General features: G+C 41.0%; 1 protein-coding gene across 3 annotated transcripts in view; it reads left to right on the forward strand.

The window, feature by feature from the left end:
• The window catches only part of LOC106610192 (mineralocorticoid receptor), a 93,110-nt gene extending 86,507 nt beyond the window's left edge, over positions 1-6,603 (forward strand). For all 3 annotated transcript variants that reach the window (XM_045722748.1, XM_045722750.1, XM_045722749.1), the window contains exons 8-9: positions 1,020-1,177; positions 2,623-6,603. In XM_045722748.1, the coding sequence (XP_045578704.1) occupies positions 1,020-1,177; positions 2,623-2,778 (314 nt within the window). In that variant the 3' untranslated portion in view covers positions 2,779-6,603. The remainder of the gene's footprint in view (positions 1-1,019; positions 1,178-2,622) is intronic.
• The last annotated feature ends 7,772 nt before the right edge of the window (positions 6,604-14,375 follow it).

Genomic DNA, 14,375 nt, shown 5'->3' on the forward strand with positions numbered 1-14,375 from the left:
TTTGATCTATAGCCCTGTTTTCAATATATGTCTGAATAACATGTTATGTCTATGTATGACCATAATAATGTAGGTTACTGTGTACTATGATAATCTACTGTAGTAGTAGCAGCTATGATAATCAACAGTGCACAGGAGGCTGCTGAGGGGAGGACGGCTCACTAGAATGTCAACAAAAACATAAGAACCATGCTGATACAATTCCACTGATTCCGCTCCAGCCATCCCCCCTCCCCAATTAAGGTGCCACCAACCTCCAGTGCAACAGTGGAATAACAGTGGCAGAGTTGCAGGCTACTAGTGATAAAGGCACAGTGCTGGTTAGTTTGATTACCGTACCCGCAGCACTTTGTTCATTACAACACAGTGTATATCAGAAGTGTTCCTGTAGGCCTACATTTGAAGAAAGATCTAAGAGAGACTGTGTTGGGAGACTTGAGAGACAGACATTCTTTGAGAGACGAGGTGTTTCTTAATCAGTTAGCCAGCCAGACGCGGAATGTCATTTAAGATGAGGTTGGCAGGCAGCCATATCACCGTTAGTTTGTCCTCTACGGAGATATGAGCGAGGGAGAGAGAGAGAGAAAGAGCGAGCTAAAGGGAAAGAGATTTAGAAAGGGAGAGGATACCAGTATCCATCCTGAGAAGACACACTTATCTAATTTCTCACTTAAAATACTCTATCTGTACATCCTGTTTCAATATGTTCATCACGCTCTTTGTAAGTCAAAAAAGAGGACAACTACCGTGTACTGAATTAATGGGTGAAGTGACAAAGGGTTGTGGTTGGTCAACAATAACGTAAAAAAAATAGTGAAAGGTAATTGATTAAAATACCTGTTATGACTGCTTAAGACACCTTATGTCATGGTTAGAACTGTCGGGTGTTCAAATCAAATGTTCTCAGTAAGGTCAGTTTAGGTTCATGTGCTTATACAATACATTTGTCTTGTGTTATGTAGGCTAGTTGTTTACACCTCCCATTAATACTTAACTTTTGGCTTCCTCTCTCCTCTCAGTTCCCAAAGAGGGTCTGAAGAACCAGCCAGCGTTTGAGGAGATGAGAGTGAACTACATCAAGGAGCTGAGGAGGTCTGTGGGCAAGGCCACCAACAACTCTGGACAGACGTGGCAACGCTTCTTCCAGCTCACCAAGCTACTGGACGCCATGCATGATGTAAGCACTGGACCCACATCACTGTATAACTGTATCCATAACATCAGGCACTGTACCCAGCGCCACATCACAATGCCAAGTCCCATCAACAAGCCTTCTCTATGCTATGCATACACAGAGCAAGTTCAAATAGCTGGTCCCCGTCACTGATTGGAGTTTAACAATGTAAGGTAGTATCTCTGAAATAACATATTGCATTCCAATGACTACCCCTAAAGGGTGTTTATTTTGGAATGGGCAGAGATTGCCCTGTATTGGTGAATGAATGGAACATGGAGGAATCAATGTCCAGGCTCAGAGTGGTGGCCTGGTGGGTCAATACAACTGTGCCCCTAACTAAATGCACTGACTGTAGGGGTTATGCAAGGACAACTTAGCATGTGGTGAAACATTAGGAGCTAGAAGCGTTAGGAAAAATACTCATCTCACAAATGCTGGGAAAAGTCCCTGATATTAGGGCTATGACAGTCTAAAATCAGTCTGTCAAACCATACTTTTGAAGAAAGTAGGATTTGAAGTGATTGACATGCATCAGAAAGGTATTGGGAAGTTCAGAAGATCATCAGGCAATAATGGTGTTCTTTTCTACACTGAAGATCATACATCTTCATTGATTTTCTTTTTCCCCCCAGTCTGATTTAGCACCTGGTCTTATCTACTCTGTTCTAATGAGTCCTGCACTGTTTGTGGGCATTGTAGACACATACGTGTTCCTGCGAGTCTTATCCTTCAGTGATGGGGCCATAATATTTTGTAGCCGAAACCGTTCAAAAGAGACATTTGTAGGACAAAAACAGAAACCGCTCTGTTTATTACAACCGCATCTAGCAGCTACCGGAGGTTACTGACGTAACCCTGGTTCTATTAACCAAGCAATAATTATATTTATCCAGAGTTTCCCTCGTGACCCCATTTTCAAATCATGCAACCCCTAGTTTGGGAAACGATGCCCTATGTAGAAGAGTATAGTCTATTGAGAATCAGTAGCACCCCCTAGTGGTATGTCAGACTCATGAGTCGTGACCCCTAACCGATAAACAATTACAGTCATATCAATGCCATGACAAAGTTAACCTAAGGATCTGGCTATGGTAGGTGGCATCACTCTGAATAAGGTAAGGTAACCGAACACACCGTCAGAAAAGGGGAACGCCAATTCAAGGTTTCCCAAGGCACAAAGTTGACCCCAACTTCCAAGAATGAGGCTTTGATACTGTGTATTATTCACACTCCATGATAAGCCAATGAAATCCCTATGCAAACACAGCTGGATTCTATCAAACTACAACTCTCCTTCCCGCTCTCCCTCCCAATGTGTATTTATTCCTTGTTCTTTTTTTCTACATTCATCTCCCTGCATTGTTGGGAAGGACCCATTTCACTGTTCGTCTATATGTGACAAATAACATGTTATTGATTGATCCCTCCCCCTTTCTGTCCTCTAGCTGGTGGGGAACCTGCTAGACTTCTGTTTCTACACGTTCCGTGAGTCTCAGGCTCTGAAGGTGGAGTTTCCAGAGATGCTGGTGGAGATAATCAGTGACCAGATACCAAAGGTGGAGTCGGGCAACACACACACCCTCTACTTCCACAAGAAGTGACTGTACGGAGTCCTTGGGAGGAAGAGAGAAGGAGAGAGAGAATGAAATAACGAGAGGGGGAGGAGTGGGAGAGCAGGAAGGCCCAAGGAAGGACCCTAGACTCAGGAGTGGCCTAACTACTATGCCAGCCAGTCGATCTGCTGCCCCCTCCCCTTTCTCAAATGGGACAGGAAGTGACACCTGAGCGGCAGGAAGTGAGGTGGAGGAAGTAGGAAGTTGAGTCCCCACACTACAGTCTCCGTCCGCCGGTTAGAGAGGTGACGCTGAGTGAGTGACATCTCAGAGCCAAGGAAAACGTACTGAGGACTTTTCAAAATGTGACAAAGAAGCATCCCGACCCTTAGCGCGCGGCCCCCCCCAAAGACAATGTTTTTCTATGGATACGAAGCCATACATTTTTTTGGTTGCGCTACAGTCCATACGTTCACACAGACACATGTGTACAGTCATGCAGCACGCACACAGGTAGACAGTAACACACCATCTTACCATCCTGAAAAATGGCAGATAACTGTGCTTTTGCATTGATTCATGGATACTAGTACAACTACTCTGACAATATGGAAAACAATGCTTAGATGTTGCTATGCAGTGTATTGTCATTAGGTTACATGGCAACATATACTTTTTTCATGACTAAGACTAAATGTAGGGTTTCTGTGAGAGGATCAAGGTCTATTTGAACATACTCCAAGGGCTATACAAGCTTAACAATAAACTGAAATAGTTGCATAAAAAGCTAACCAATTCCACTTTTGTTTTGCAGTGGTGTGCATTACAACACCCAAATGCCCACATAACTCAAATTGTTTTAACGTTGTATAACGATCAAAAACGGAACTTATTAATATGCAAAAACTTCAAAATGAAGAATTTTCAAACTATGGTGTTGTGTGATCCAGTGTGAAAAAAGTTGAGTAACAGTTAAAAGTGAATCTGCCATGTCATACGTGAAGGCTTTCTGATATGTAGATGATTAACAACCTTTGTCAATAGATTCATTCCATCCAAAATAGGTGCGGGAGTATGGAAAAACCTGATGGATTCACAATGATGACTTTCCCTCACATCGTAACGCGTTTGACGGAGGTTCACCCAGTTAGTTATCCAGGGGTTCTCAACTTTTTGGGGCTGTGACCTCTTTTTTTTCATAGCAAATTCATCAGGAACCCATTCATAATCAGAACACAACTCTAACTAAAAATAGCAAAATTATTTTTACTAGGACTTTGGCAGTGCATGGCTGGACGAACCAAGTCTTGGGCCCTGGGAAAGACCATTTTAAAAGGCCCTTGGCATCGGAGAGAAAACTTTGCAGTTTTCAAGCTAATTTCCTGCAATTCTACACATTTTGTCATGGGGCAGATTTTGTTGTTGTTGTTGCTTTAAAGCTAATATCCTAAAATTCTACACATTTTGCCATGAGGCAGAGAGAAAACTTAGCTGTTTCAAGTTTGAATTACAGTGCATATACATTTTTTGGGGGGGGGAATACAAGAATAATTAATTTGGAATATTGATAATTGATTGAGTACTGTGGATACCAATATCCCTGTGAGCCTCCCAGGCTCATGTTCCCCAGGGTTAAGAACATCAATTGTACAGTAGAATAATATTGTATTACACCCTTTATATAGTATTCTTCCACAGATCCCTTGGCCCAGATTTGTTTAATCTGTTGTTAGTAATAATAAAAATACAAAAAGAATTGATATATATTTTGAGATGTGGAGCCCACTTTGAGAACCCCTGAGATACAGTATAGTGAAAACATCAGCGCACCCATTTCTTGGTCTATTTCTACATACTTACAGTGTATCCAAACCAGCACCCTTTGTGAAGTCAACTGACACTTATCTACCGTTTCCAGAAATAATAACAAAGCATTTTGTAAGTGTTGTTGCAAAGGTTTTCGGTTTCATAAACCAGACATTTTACACCTAAGGTGCTTCTTTTTGTAAACGCAAAGAAGAAATAACACTTTTCTGGTAACTAACACATGTACAATTATCCACATTAGATACAGAGTTGGGTAGGTTACTTTCTAAATGTAATCTGTTACAGTTACTAGCTACCTGTCCAAAATGTTAATCAGTAAGGTATTTCGGTATTACCCAAACTCAGTAACGCAATCTGATTACTTTCAGGTACTTTTGGATTACTTTCCCCTTAAGAGACATTAGAAGACGACAAAAATAATCCATCAAACGCATTGTGTGTCATCAGTGGTCTCCGACTTGGGATCAGACCCGCTCAGGTGGAACAAACTTAAACTTGCGCCTTTCTCATAGAGAAAACAGAAAGGTGTCGTAATGTTTTTTTTTCCACAAACATCCATTCTGAATTTAAAAGTAATCCAAGAAGTAATCATCTGTTTTTAAAAGTCGGCATCCATAATCAGATAACAATATTTGTGCTGGTAAAGTAACTGATTAGTTGCATTTTTTTTGTAATCAGATTACATGTAACTCCCCAACCCTGATTAAATACAATAACAACCTTCAAACATACTGTATGATGTTGATATTGGAACTGGACATTGGAAAATGCCATTACTCTACAGTCACAGTGCTTTCAGTAAATGCATAATGTATTCAAATTTACCTGGCAAGCGGCAAATACATACAGTAAATGTAATGGCACTTGCTTAGGTTACAGTCACATTTCCCCCACTGTTGTACAGAAACTGTTTTGGGAGTACATGTTGATACTGCTGATAAATGATTGACTCATTGCATTGGCCACCTGTCCTGATTTTGTGTTGTCCATCTTGTCTTTGGGCCAACTCTAGATGTATGGCCAGTTATCTGGACCATTCTTACCAGACCTGGGTTCAAACATGATTCGAAACCTTTCAAACTACTTAGAGCGTTTGCTTTAGTCTGCCGGGACTGCTAGGTGGGTGGGGTTTGTATTTCAATTGGTTCCATTGCAAAAGTCAAGCTCAATTAAGTACAGCTAAAGAATTTGAAACAATTTCAAATAGTACTTGAACCCAGGTCTGATTCTTACTAGTTTCACACCAGATTGACTGACTGCTTAACTATTGTGGAACACTATGATGCTACTGAATAGCGTGAGAGATAGTCGTTCGAGAGGAAAAACAGAGGGGGCGTTTGGTTCCATCGTTTCACCTCTTGGAGTGAGGTTGTTTTTTTGTTTCCTGGCAAGCACGAGCAAAGTTGATCAGCTTTTTTCGAGGGCATTGTTAGTTTTCCTACGTTCTATAGGATTATGCGGAATATCCTAATTGCCTGAATTAGATTTGTACAGAAGAGATGTGACAATTGAGGCATTAACCCAGCTAGAACGTTGTGTGTCTGGTTGATAATAACTAAATGTGAATATATACGGGGAGACCCTGCATGAATAAGGCCTATAGTTTAAAGGGATAGTTCACTTCAAAATGTGAACTCCCCCTTTAAGGTGCTGTTGGTGTTTCACTATAGGTTCTACTTTGTAGGAAGCTGTCCAGAGTTGGACGTATAGAACAGACAATGGCAGGAGGATCACGATGAAAGAAGAAGCCAGTCCCTATGCTTAAACGGTCTCATTTTGCAGTCTCTCCCTCCATGTCCCTTTTGTACATTGCTGTGTTGAAGTTGTGAACTGAAGGACCCTAAAGACACGCTGTAAAGAACTGCTATTCTTTTTCTTCTTGTTTTGCTCCTCTTTACCCTCTCCTTTTTATTTTTTAAAAATAGTGTCAAAAAAGGTTCATAGGACGAATGGGAAAAGTATTTTTGAAAGAATTATATTTTGCTGGAAACAATATTTAAGTACTTTGTCTAAAAATAAAAAACATAACTTTTTTGTAAAGTGAAATGTTTATGCATGCTTTTTTTGATGAGATGTTTACATTGTATTTAAGAAGGGAAAATTGTGCCTTTTTATCTCACCTGATTTTACAGTATATATTGTAAATAATACAGAAAGTCATTATGTTTGAGTAGTGTAAAAAACATTTATACTTTAAAGGAATAATCCGGTCAAAAACTATATTTTGGTATTGGTTTCATTAGTCCACTGTTCATCGTTTAAAAAAATAAAATAAAATAACTTTACTTCATCAGTCAAGTTAAGATATAGGATTTTCAAGAAGCAAATGCTGTCGTGGGGGGGGGGGGGGGTAGTTTTGAACGGTCTTTCAACTCGGAAACTCTGGCATCTTTCTAGAGCTCCGACTTTCTAACCTGAAGATCACTGACATGATTTTACCCTTTTTTTTGTCTTTAAAGCACCAAAGTTACACTTTGCTTATTGAAAAAGTTATATCTTGAAAACTTGACTGCTGACATGCAAAACATTGAGACTATCAACAGGGGACTAATGAAACAAATTAAATATATAGTTTGAATGGATTATTCCTTTAATTTACATCTTGTTGGAATATCTGCAGTTCATGCGGCTCCCACTTGTTACGTTGTCGTTTTGGGTCAAAGAAAGAAATGGCACAAGGTTCACACAAAAAAGCTAGCCTGCTCCCAGATCTTTTTGTGCAGTATTGTCAACTCTTGCCAGTCATTGTGATGCCAAACATGATAACGATTGGCAGGAGTTGGCAAGACAGCACAAACAGATCTGGGACCAGGCTACAAAAAAGCCAACGGGTTAGAGTGTGTTATGAAAGTACCAAACATTGTGACAGACACTTTACTACCTGAATGTTTGAGAAAGAACGTCGTCTTTTCTTCTTCTTCCTTTACAAATAGTGTTAACTGTTTCTGATTTGGCATTGTTTTGTACTTTTATTTTGCATTTTAAGTCAATGTGACTTTAAAAAAAAGTAGGCAAACATATGTCATTTCTTTGTTACAGAGAGTAGACAGTACCAAACTATGGATCAATAAGTTCTTACTGTTGACATGATTATCTCCCAAACCCCTTGGTGATATTATGGGATTTAATAGTACCACACTAAAATCAAGCAATCAAAAAAAACTATTAAAGTTGAAATACTGTAGGTTGAAAATACTTTTGCCTCTTCAGTTTGTTCAGCTATTAAGGCTCCAACTCAGATACATTGTGAAAGACCGGTTGATGCGGTCACCACACTTGGGATTCATTTTACTACACTTCCAATCCATTTAGGAAATAATCTGGACATACCATTTGAATTGGAGTATAACTCCTGGATTGACTGAAAGTGAATTTGACTCCAATACTGGTGATAATATAGAACCCAAACCGTGCTACCCTTGGGATTTCTAGAAACAACAATTTGTATCATTGAGATATGGATGCATCATGACTGTTTACAGGTTTAGTTGGCTTGGTCTCGGGTTTTGCAGTGCTCCCAATGGAAGTTCTACTGTATATGGCTTACTGCCTTGCTCAGAAATAAGTTAGTGGTCATCTGCTCATCGTACAACACTATGCATTTGTACAAAGGGATTTCCGACCACCATCTCATTTACAGTATGCATATAGAATAACAAATGAGGACTCTCAATTCCGACATATTCTAAACAAAAAAGCTTATTACTCAACCTTTACAGCATTAATTTATCTCTATGCAAGGATATGGATGTACAGTAAACTCCAAAAGTAGTGACATTTGTTGTTGTTTTGGCTCAGTACTGGATTTGAAATGATGCAATGACTGAGGTTAAAGTGCATCATTATGCTAGGATATGGGACCAAATACTGAACTTTAGACTACTTTATTACACAAGTGAATTTGTCCTATTACTTTTGGTCCCCTAAAATGGGGGGGACTATGTACAAAAAGTGCTGTAATTTCTAAACGGTTCAACCGATGAAAATACCCTCAAATTAAAGCTGACAGTCTGCTCTTTAACCTCCAGTCATTGTATCATATCAAATCCAAAGTGCTGGAGTACAGAGCCAAAACAAACAACGTTTCACTGTCCTAATACTTTGAGCTCACTATGTAGCTTACCAGCGATTTCTGTCCTACTTTACCGATTATTTGACGGTTAGTTGTAATGGAGCTACAGCATTCCATTTTTTTTTAAACAAACATTAACCCAGTATATTGAGACTAAGCCATATCCCCACAGCCACGTCCGAGCTCAGAGCAGCATTTCCTATTAATGGCACCTGGTTTGTTTTTATCCCAAAATACATTTTTAATCCAATGCTTTGTACAATATTTGTCAGCAACTATCCACAGTACATGAATATCCTTCAGCGTGAATAAAAACAACTAGTTCCTACTACAAACTGTATATCTTGAAGCAAATATTTGCCATAACTGTGTTTGCAAAACTATCAAGAGATTCCAATAAAACCGTTAACAAATGTCATTTTTTGATTTGCAGTTTGTAAGATCTAGTGCGTGTGTGTGTGTGTGTGTGTGTGCGCATGCATCAGAAGACCCCAATGAGATTGTCTGAAAGAGGAAAACCAGAGGGAATGCACACAGCCCGGGCCACTGGCTTATCCGATCTGTATATATAGATCCAGGACTGGGAAAATTGGAGTAGGAGGATGGGAGGGATAGAGAGCCAGATGACTAATTAAGATGTGCCAGGAAGAGAAGAAAATGAGAGTTGAGAGAGAGAATTTAGCATGTTATCCAAATGCATGTTTATTTGTTTTGCTAATATGAACTGATTGATTTAGCTCATACAGACTTAAGAATTCAATAGATAATGAAAGAGGGATGGAGATGGAAAACAGCAGAGACAAAAACAAGAGAAAGAACGAGAATAAAGAGACATTTAACATTATAACCCCACCCCCCCAGCCACCATTGTAGACAGAATCACCATTAACCTCATTAAAACCTGATCTGAAAATACTCCCAGATGCAAGACTGCAGCAACAGAACCCGACCAGACAGTATTACTTTTGCTCATTTTTTCTCTCCATCGCTCTCGAAAAATCCACAGCCCACTTCCAAATCTCCCCCAGATTTCCAATAGCTTTCACTGTGTAGTCGTGCCAGATAAACAGAATCTATTGGATCAGTCCCATTTCACGGCTGCACCCGGCACACATGGCGGCTTCTGTGGCCCCCTTTCTCTCAGCTACCTCTTTCCCTCTCTCCCAAAATTCTACACTCTGCTTCACATTTATTTCAGTTTTTCCTCTCATTTCTTCATCTGTTCTTTTCACCCTGCATTGGTTCTTATCGCTTTCATTTTTTGTTGTTGCCTAATCGGACTCTGGAAACACTTCTCCCACCAAGATAGGTTAATATATTCAGATTCAAGGGAATTGAGATCGTTATCCTAATATACCAGATCAAATCACATTGTGTTCGTCATATTCTTCTAAATGCCTACTTACGGGCTCTTCCCAACAAGAGAGAAAGAAAATAGAGAAATAATACAAGTAATAATAGATACAATGAGTAACAATAACTCGACTATATACACAAGGTACCAGTACCGAGTCGATTTGCAGGGGTACGAGGTAAATGACGTAGATATGCACATAACTAGGAGTAAAGTGACAAGGCAACAGGATAGATAATTAACAGTAGAAGCAGCATATGTGATGAATCAAAAGAAGTTAGTGCAAAAAGGGCCAATGCAGACACACTGGACAAAAACAAACACAACAATTTCAAAGATTTTACTGAGTCACAGTTCATACTGTATAAGGAAATCAGTCAATTTAAATAAATTGATTCGGCCCTAATCTATGGATTTCACATGACTAGGAATACAGATATGCATGCGTTGGTCACAGATATCTAAAAACGTTGGGGTGTGGATCAGAAAACCAGGCAGTATCTGGTGTGACCACCATTTGCCTTATGCAGCACGACACATCTCCTTTGCATAGAGTTGATCAGGCTGTTGATTGTGGCCTGTGGAATGCCCATCGCCAACATGGGGCACTCTGTTCACAACTTTGACATCAGAAAACCGTTCGCCCACACAACGCCATACAGTACATGCTGTCTGCCATCTGCCCGGTACAGTTGAAAACAGGATTCATCCGTGAAAAGTACACTTCTCCAGCATGCCAGTGGCCATTGAAGGTGAGCATTTGCACACTGAAGTTGGTTACAATGCCGAACTGCAGTCAGGTCAAGACCCTGCTGATCTCGATCCCGCAGGTAAAGAAGACGGATGTGGAGGTCCTGGGCTGGCGTGGTTACACATGGTCGTGAGGTGGCTTATGGTAGAGAAATTAACATTAAATTCTCTGGCAACAGCTCTGGTTGACATTCCTGCAGTGAGCATACCAATGGCATGATCCCTCAACTTCTGTGGCATTGTGTTGTGATAAAACTGCACATTTTAGAATGGCCTTTTATTGTCCCCAGCACAAGGTGCACCTGTGTAATGATCATGCTGTTTAATCTGCTTCTTGGTATGTCACGTGGATGGATTATCTTGGCAAAGGAGAAATACTCACTAATAGGGATGTAAACTAATTTGTGTACACAATTTGAGTAATAAGCTTTTTGTGAATATGTAAATTATCTGGGGATCTTATTTCAGCTCCTGAAACATGGGAACACCACTTTCCATGTTGAGTTTATAGTTAACCAAATAGCAACCCGGACTAACTACTTAGCAGTTTTATGGTTTGGGGTAGAAGCTGTTTAGAGTCCTGTTGGTACTGCTTGCCGTGCGGTAGCAGAGAGGACAGTATGACTTAGGGGGTTGGAGTCTGACAACTTTTAGGGCCTTCCTCTGACACCGCCTGGCATAGAGACCCTGGATGGCAGGGAGCTTGGCCCTAGTGGTGTACTGGGCCGTACACACTACTCTCTGTAGCGCCTTGCGGTCGGATGCCAAGCAGTTGCCCTACCAAGCAGTAAGGCAGCCTCCGTTTCCTGTTGTCCACGATCAGCACCTATGCCTTACTGACGTTGAGGGAGAGGTTGTTGTCTTTGACCCCCTCCCTATAGGCTGTCTCATCGTCGTCGGTAATCGGGCCTACCACCGTCATGTTGTCAGCAAACTTAATGGTGTTGGAGTCGTGCGTGGCCACGCAGTTGTGGGTGAACAGGAGGGGAACTAAGCACGAACCCCTGTAAGGTATTACAGACGGGGTCAGGGAAAAGTTGAACATTTCAGTGTTGACACTAGCCAGCTGGTCACCCACATATTTTTTTCTGAAAAGGAAAGTGTTGAGACTTCTGTAACATTGTTATGTCATAAGCTGAACGCTGTCACTAGGCTAAGTGGTCTGACTGGGGCCATGATGAAATAAAAGTCAAGGTCAACAGGTTAAGGACACCGCGCCGCAGGAGGTGGTAGACCGCTGACGCATGGCCAAAGACTGCTGTCCGAGGAAATTAAAAACATCCAGCTAGATTTTTACTATATCAAAGTACACAACTATAAGTGACAACATGGATGATTTGGGCTATACTGTAAATGAATCTCACGAATAGATGGACGGGCAGAGAGACAGGCAGACAGCCAACTTGTTCTAAGTGAGCAGCAAGACAGGCTCATTTTCATCCCAGCTCTTTCAAGTCCTAATATAAGTAATATTGGGGAAGATCCTCAACAAGAGTACTACAGTAGTATCAGTGATTTTCTTAAATTACCTCAATCTGCAGGGAGAGCGAAATAAGGAGCAAACAGACGCTGAATGAGACTGACAGAGCGAGAACGGGGCAGACAGAGGCTGACCAAAGCTCGCGTTGCAAAATAAATGTACACATGCATGTTATTCAATCATTGCACCCACACTGCTCATGAGCGTCTGCGTAGCCAGGCGCTAAAATAGAACCTGGTTCTATTTGTGACGCTTGATGCGCTGAAAGTCCCCATCTCCCCGCTGAAAGTCGTCTCTCCCATCTCATCATTGGTTTTTAGGAGCATATACCCATTTGGGTGATTGAAAGATGAACTGAGGTCCACACTCCAGGCCAGTTGGTGGTGGTAATGCACCTTAAAGTTGGTTGCCAACTGCCATATAAAGTACAAAGAAGCCTGAAGGAGGTGCGATTACTAGAAACAAACTGTTCACCCTTTTATCTATGGATTAATTTTCAGACGACTAGAGGACCTTGTGCATTTCAGGTAAAATAACCAAATGTTTATATCCCAGGACAAATTAACTAGCAACAGCAAGCTCGCTAAATTGCCATAAATGTTTGCTTATCGACCTGTCCCGATATTAATATAGTTGGTTCAGAGTTTGTTTTGATATTTCAATCTGTGTGTCCTGATCACGTCTGGTGTGGGGGGACAAAATTCAACATGCGAGCGAGCGGTCTGGTCAGCATGTGAGGCAGTAAGATGGACACAGACGCAAAAAAGAGAGATGACAGACGAAAAGAGAAAATAAACAAAGTAAAGCGAGAGATATAAAGACAAAAGAGAAAGAGACAGGCAGATAGTAAAGACATACAGACAGAGACCGAGATAGTAAAGACAGAGCGAGAGGGAACAGAGGGGCTGTATCGTGACAGTCTGATAGTGAGAATAATTTCACCATCATTAGCTCAGCCTCGTTTGATTATGTAACCACTGCTGTCACAGCCTCCTCTTTTGCCGTCGTCATTTCGAGGGCACATCGAGCCATGACTCCTCCTTCGCCATTACTCCCCACCACCCTCCCCCTAGACACAGACCACCCTGTATTTATTTTTAACCTAAAACATCCGACCCAGCTAGTCAGCATGCCCTGCTCTCCAGGACAGACTACGTAAGAGTGGATGTCTTATGGTGCTTTCAAGACAACTGGGAACTCTGGGGGGGGATTAAAAATTATTTAAAAAACTAGGTAAAATCATGACGTCAGTGATCTTCAGGTCAGAAAGTCAGAGCTCTAGAAAGAGGCCCACGTTTTCGACTTTGCTGACCATTCAAAACAATGTTTCCCAGTCGGAGCTAGTCCCATCTTGTTCCAAGCTGTCTTGAATGCACTGAAGTAAGATTTCTGAGTTCCCTGTTGTTTTGAACTCGGCAAGACTTGGAGGCCAACGAAGCGTAATAATTATTATCTAACACTGCATCACACCCCAGTGGCCCGCTGGAAGCAGTTTGTACATTACGCCAGATGAAATCCCAAGGATTTTCACATGTGAGTGGAGGATGAGGTGGAGGGAGCGTTTGATAGAGACATCACATGGCCTGTTGATACAGCCTATGATCCTTTGGAAAATACTGTAGTCGTACAGCTGCAATAGACTGGGACTAGAGCTTTCAGTCAGTCTATCCTAATGTATAATGCAGACTTAAAGCCACCATTATAAAGTGGAAGACTAACTCTACTGCAGACAGCGGGGCTGTAGCACTGTAGCAGACTGAATCAGTGACGAAAAATCTCTGCAGTGTCTGTAGAGAAATGTCTACTGAATATCCTATGCCTAAGACTCAATAAGTAGAAAGGAAAAATTCAGTAAGACTTCAAATGATTTCAATGTACTTAACAGACACTGTTCATTTCTACCACTAGAACAAGCAGGTAGAGGTTGATTCAGTAAACAATGTCCATTTCTGAATTATTTTTGGGCCCCCAAAATGATAACCTTTGATATATTCTATTCCATTGTTCTTCCACAGAAAGTCCTGACAGTCCAACAAACTTCATTGAAACAATTCAGTAGAGTTGCCATTTTACTTTTTTTATATCAAATATTATTTTGGGAGGACCATTTCAGTCTGCGGTGTCTGTCTACTCTCCAATTATCAGAAGAATACATAACGGGG

The sequence above is a fragment of the Salmo salar genome, chromosome ssa08 (genome assembly GCF_905237065.1).
Source record: "Salmo salar chromosome ssa08, Ssal_v3.1, whole genome shotgun sequence".
Taxonomy (NCBI): domain Eukaryota; kingdom Metazoa; phylum Chordata; class Actinopteri; order Salmoniformes; family Salmonidae; genus Salmo; species Salmo salar.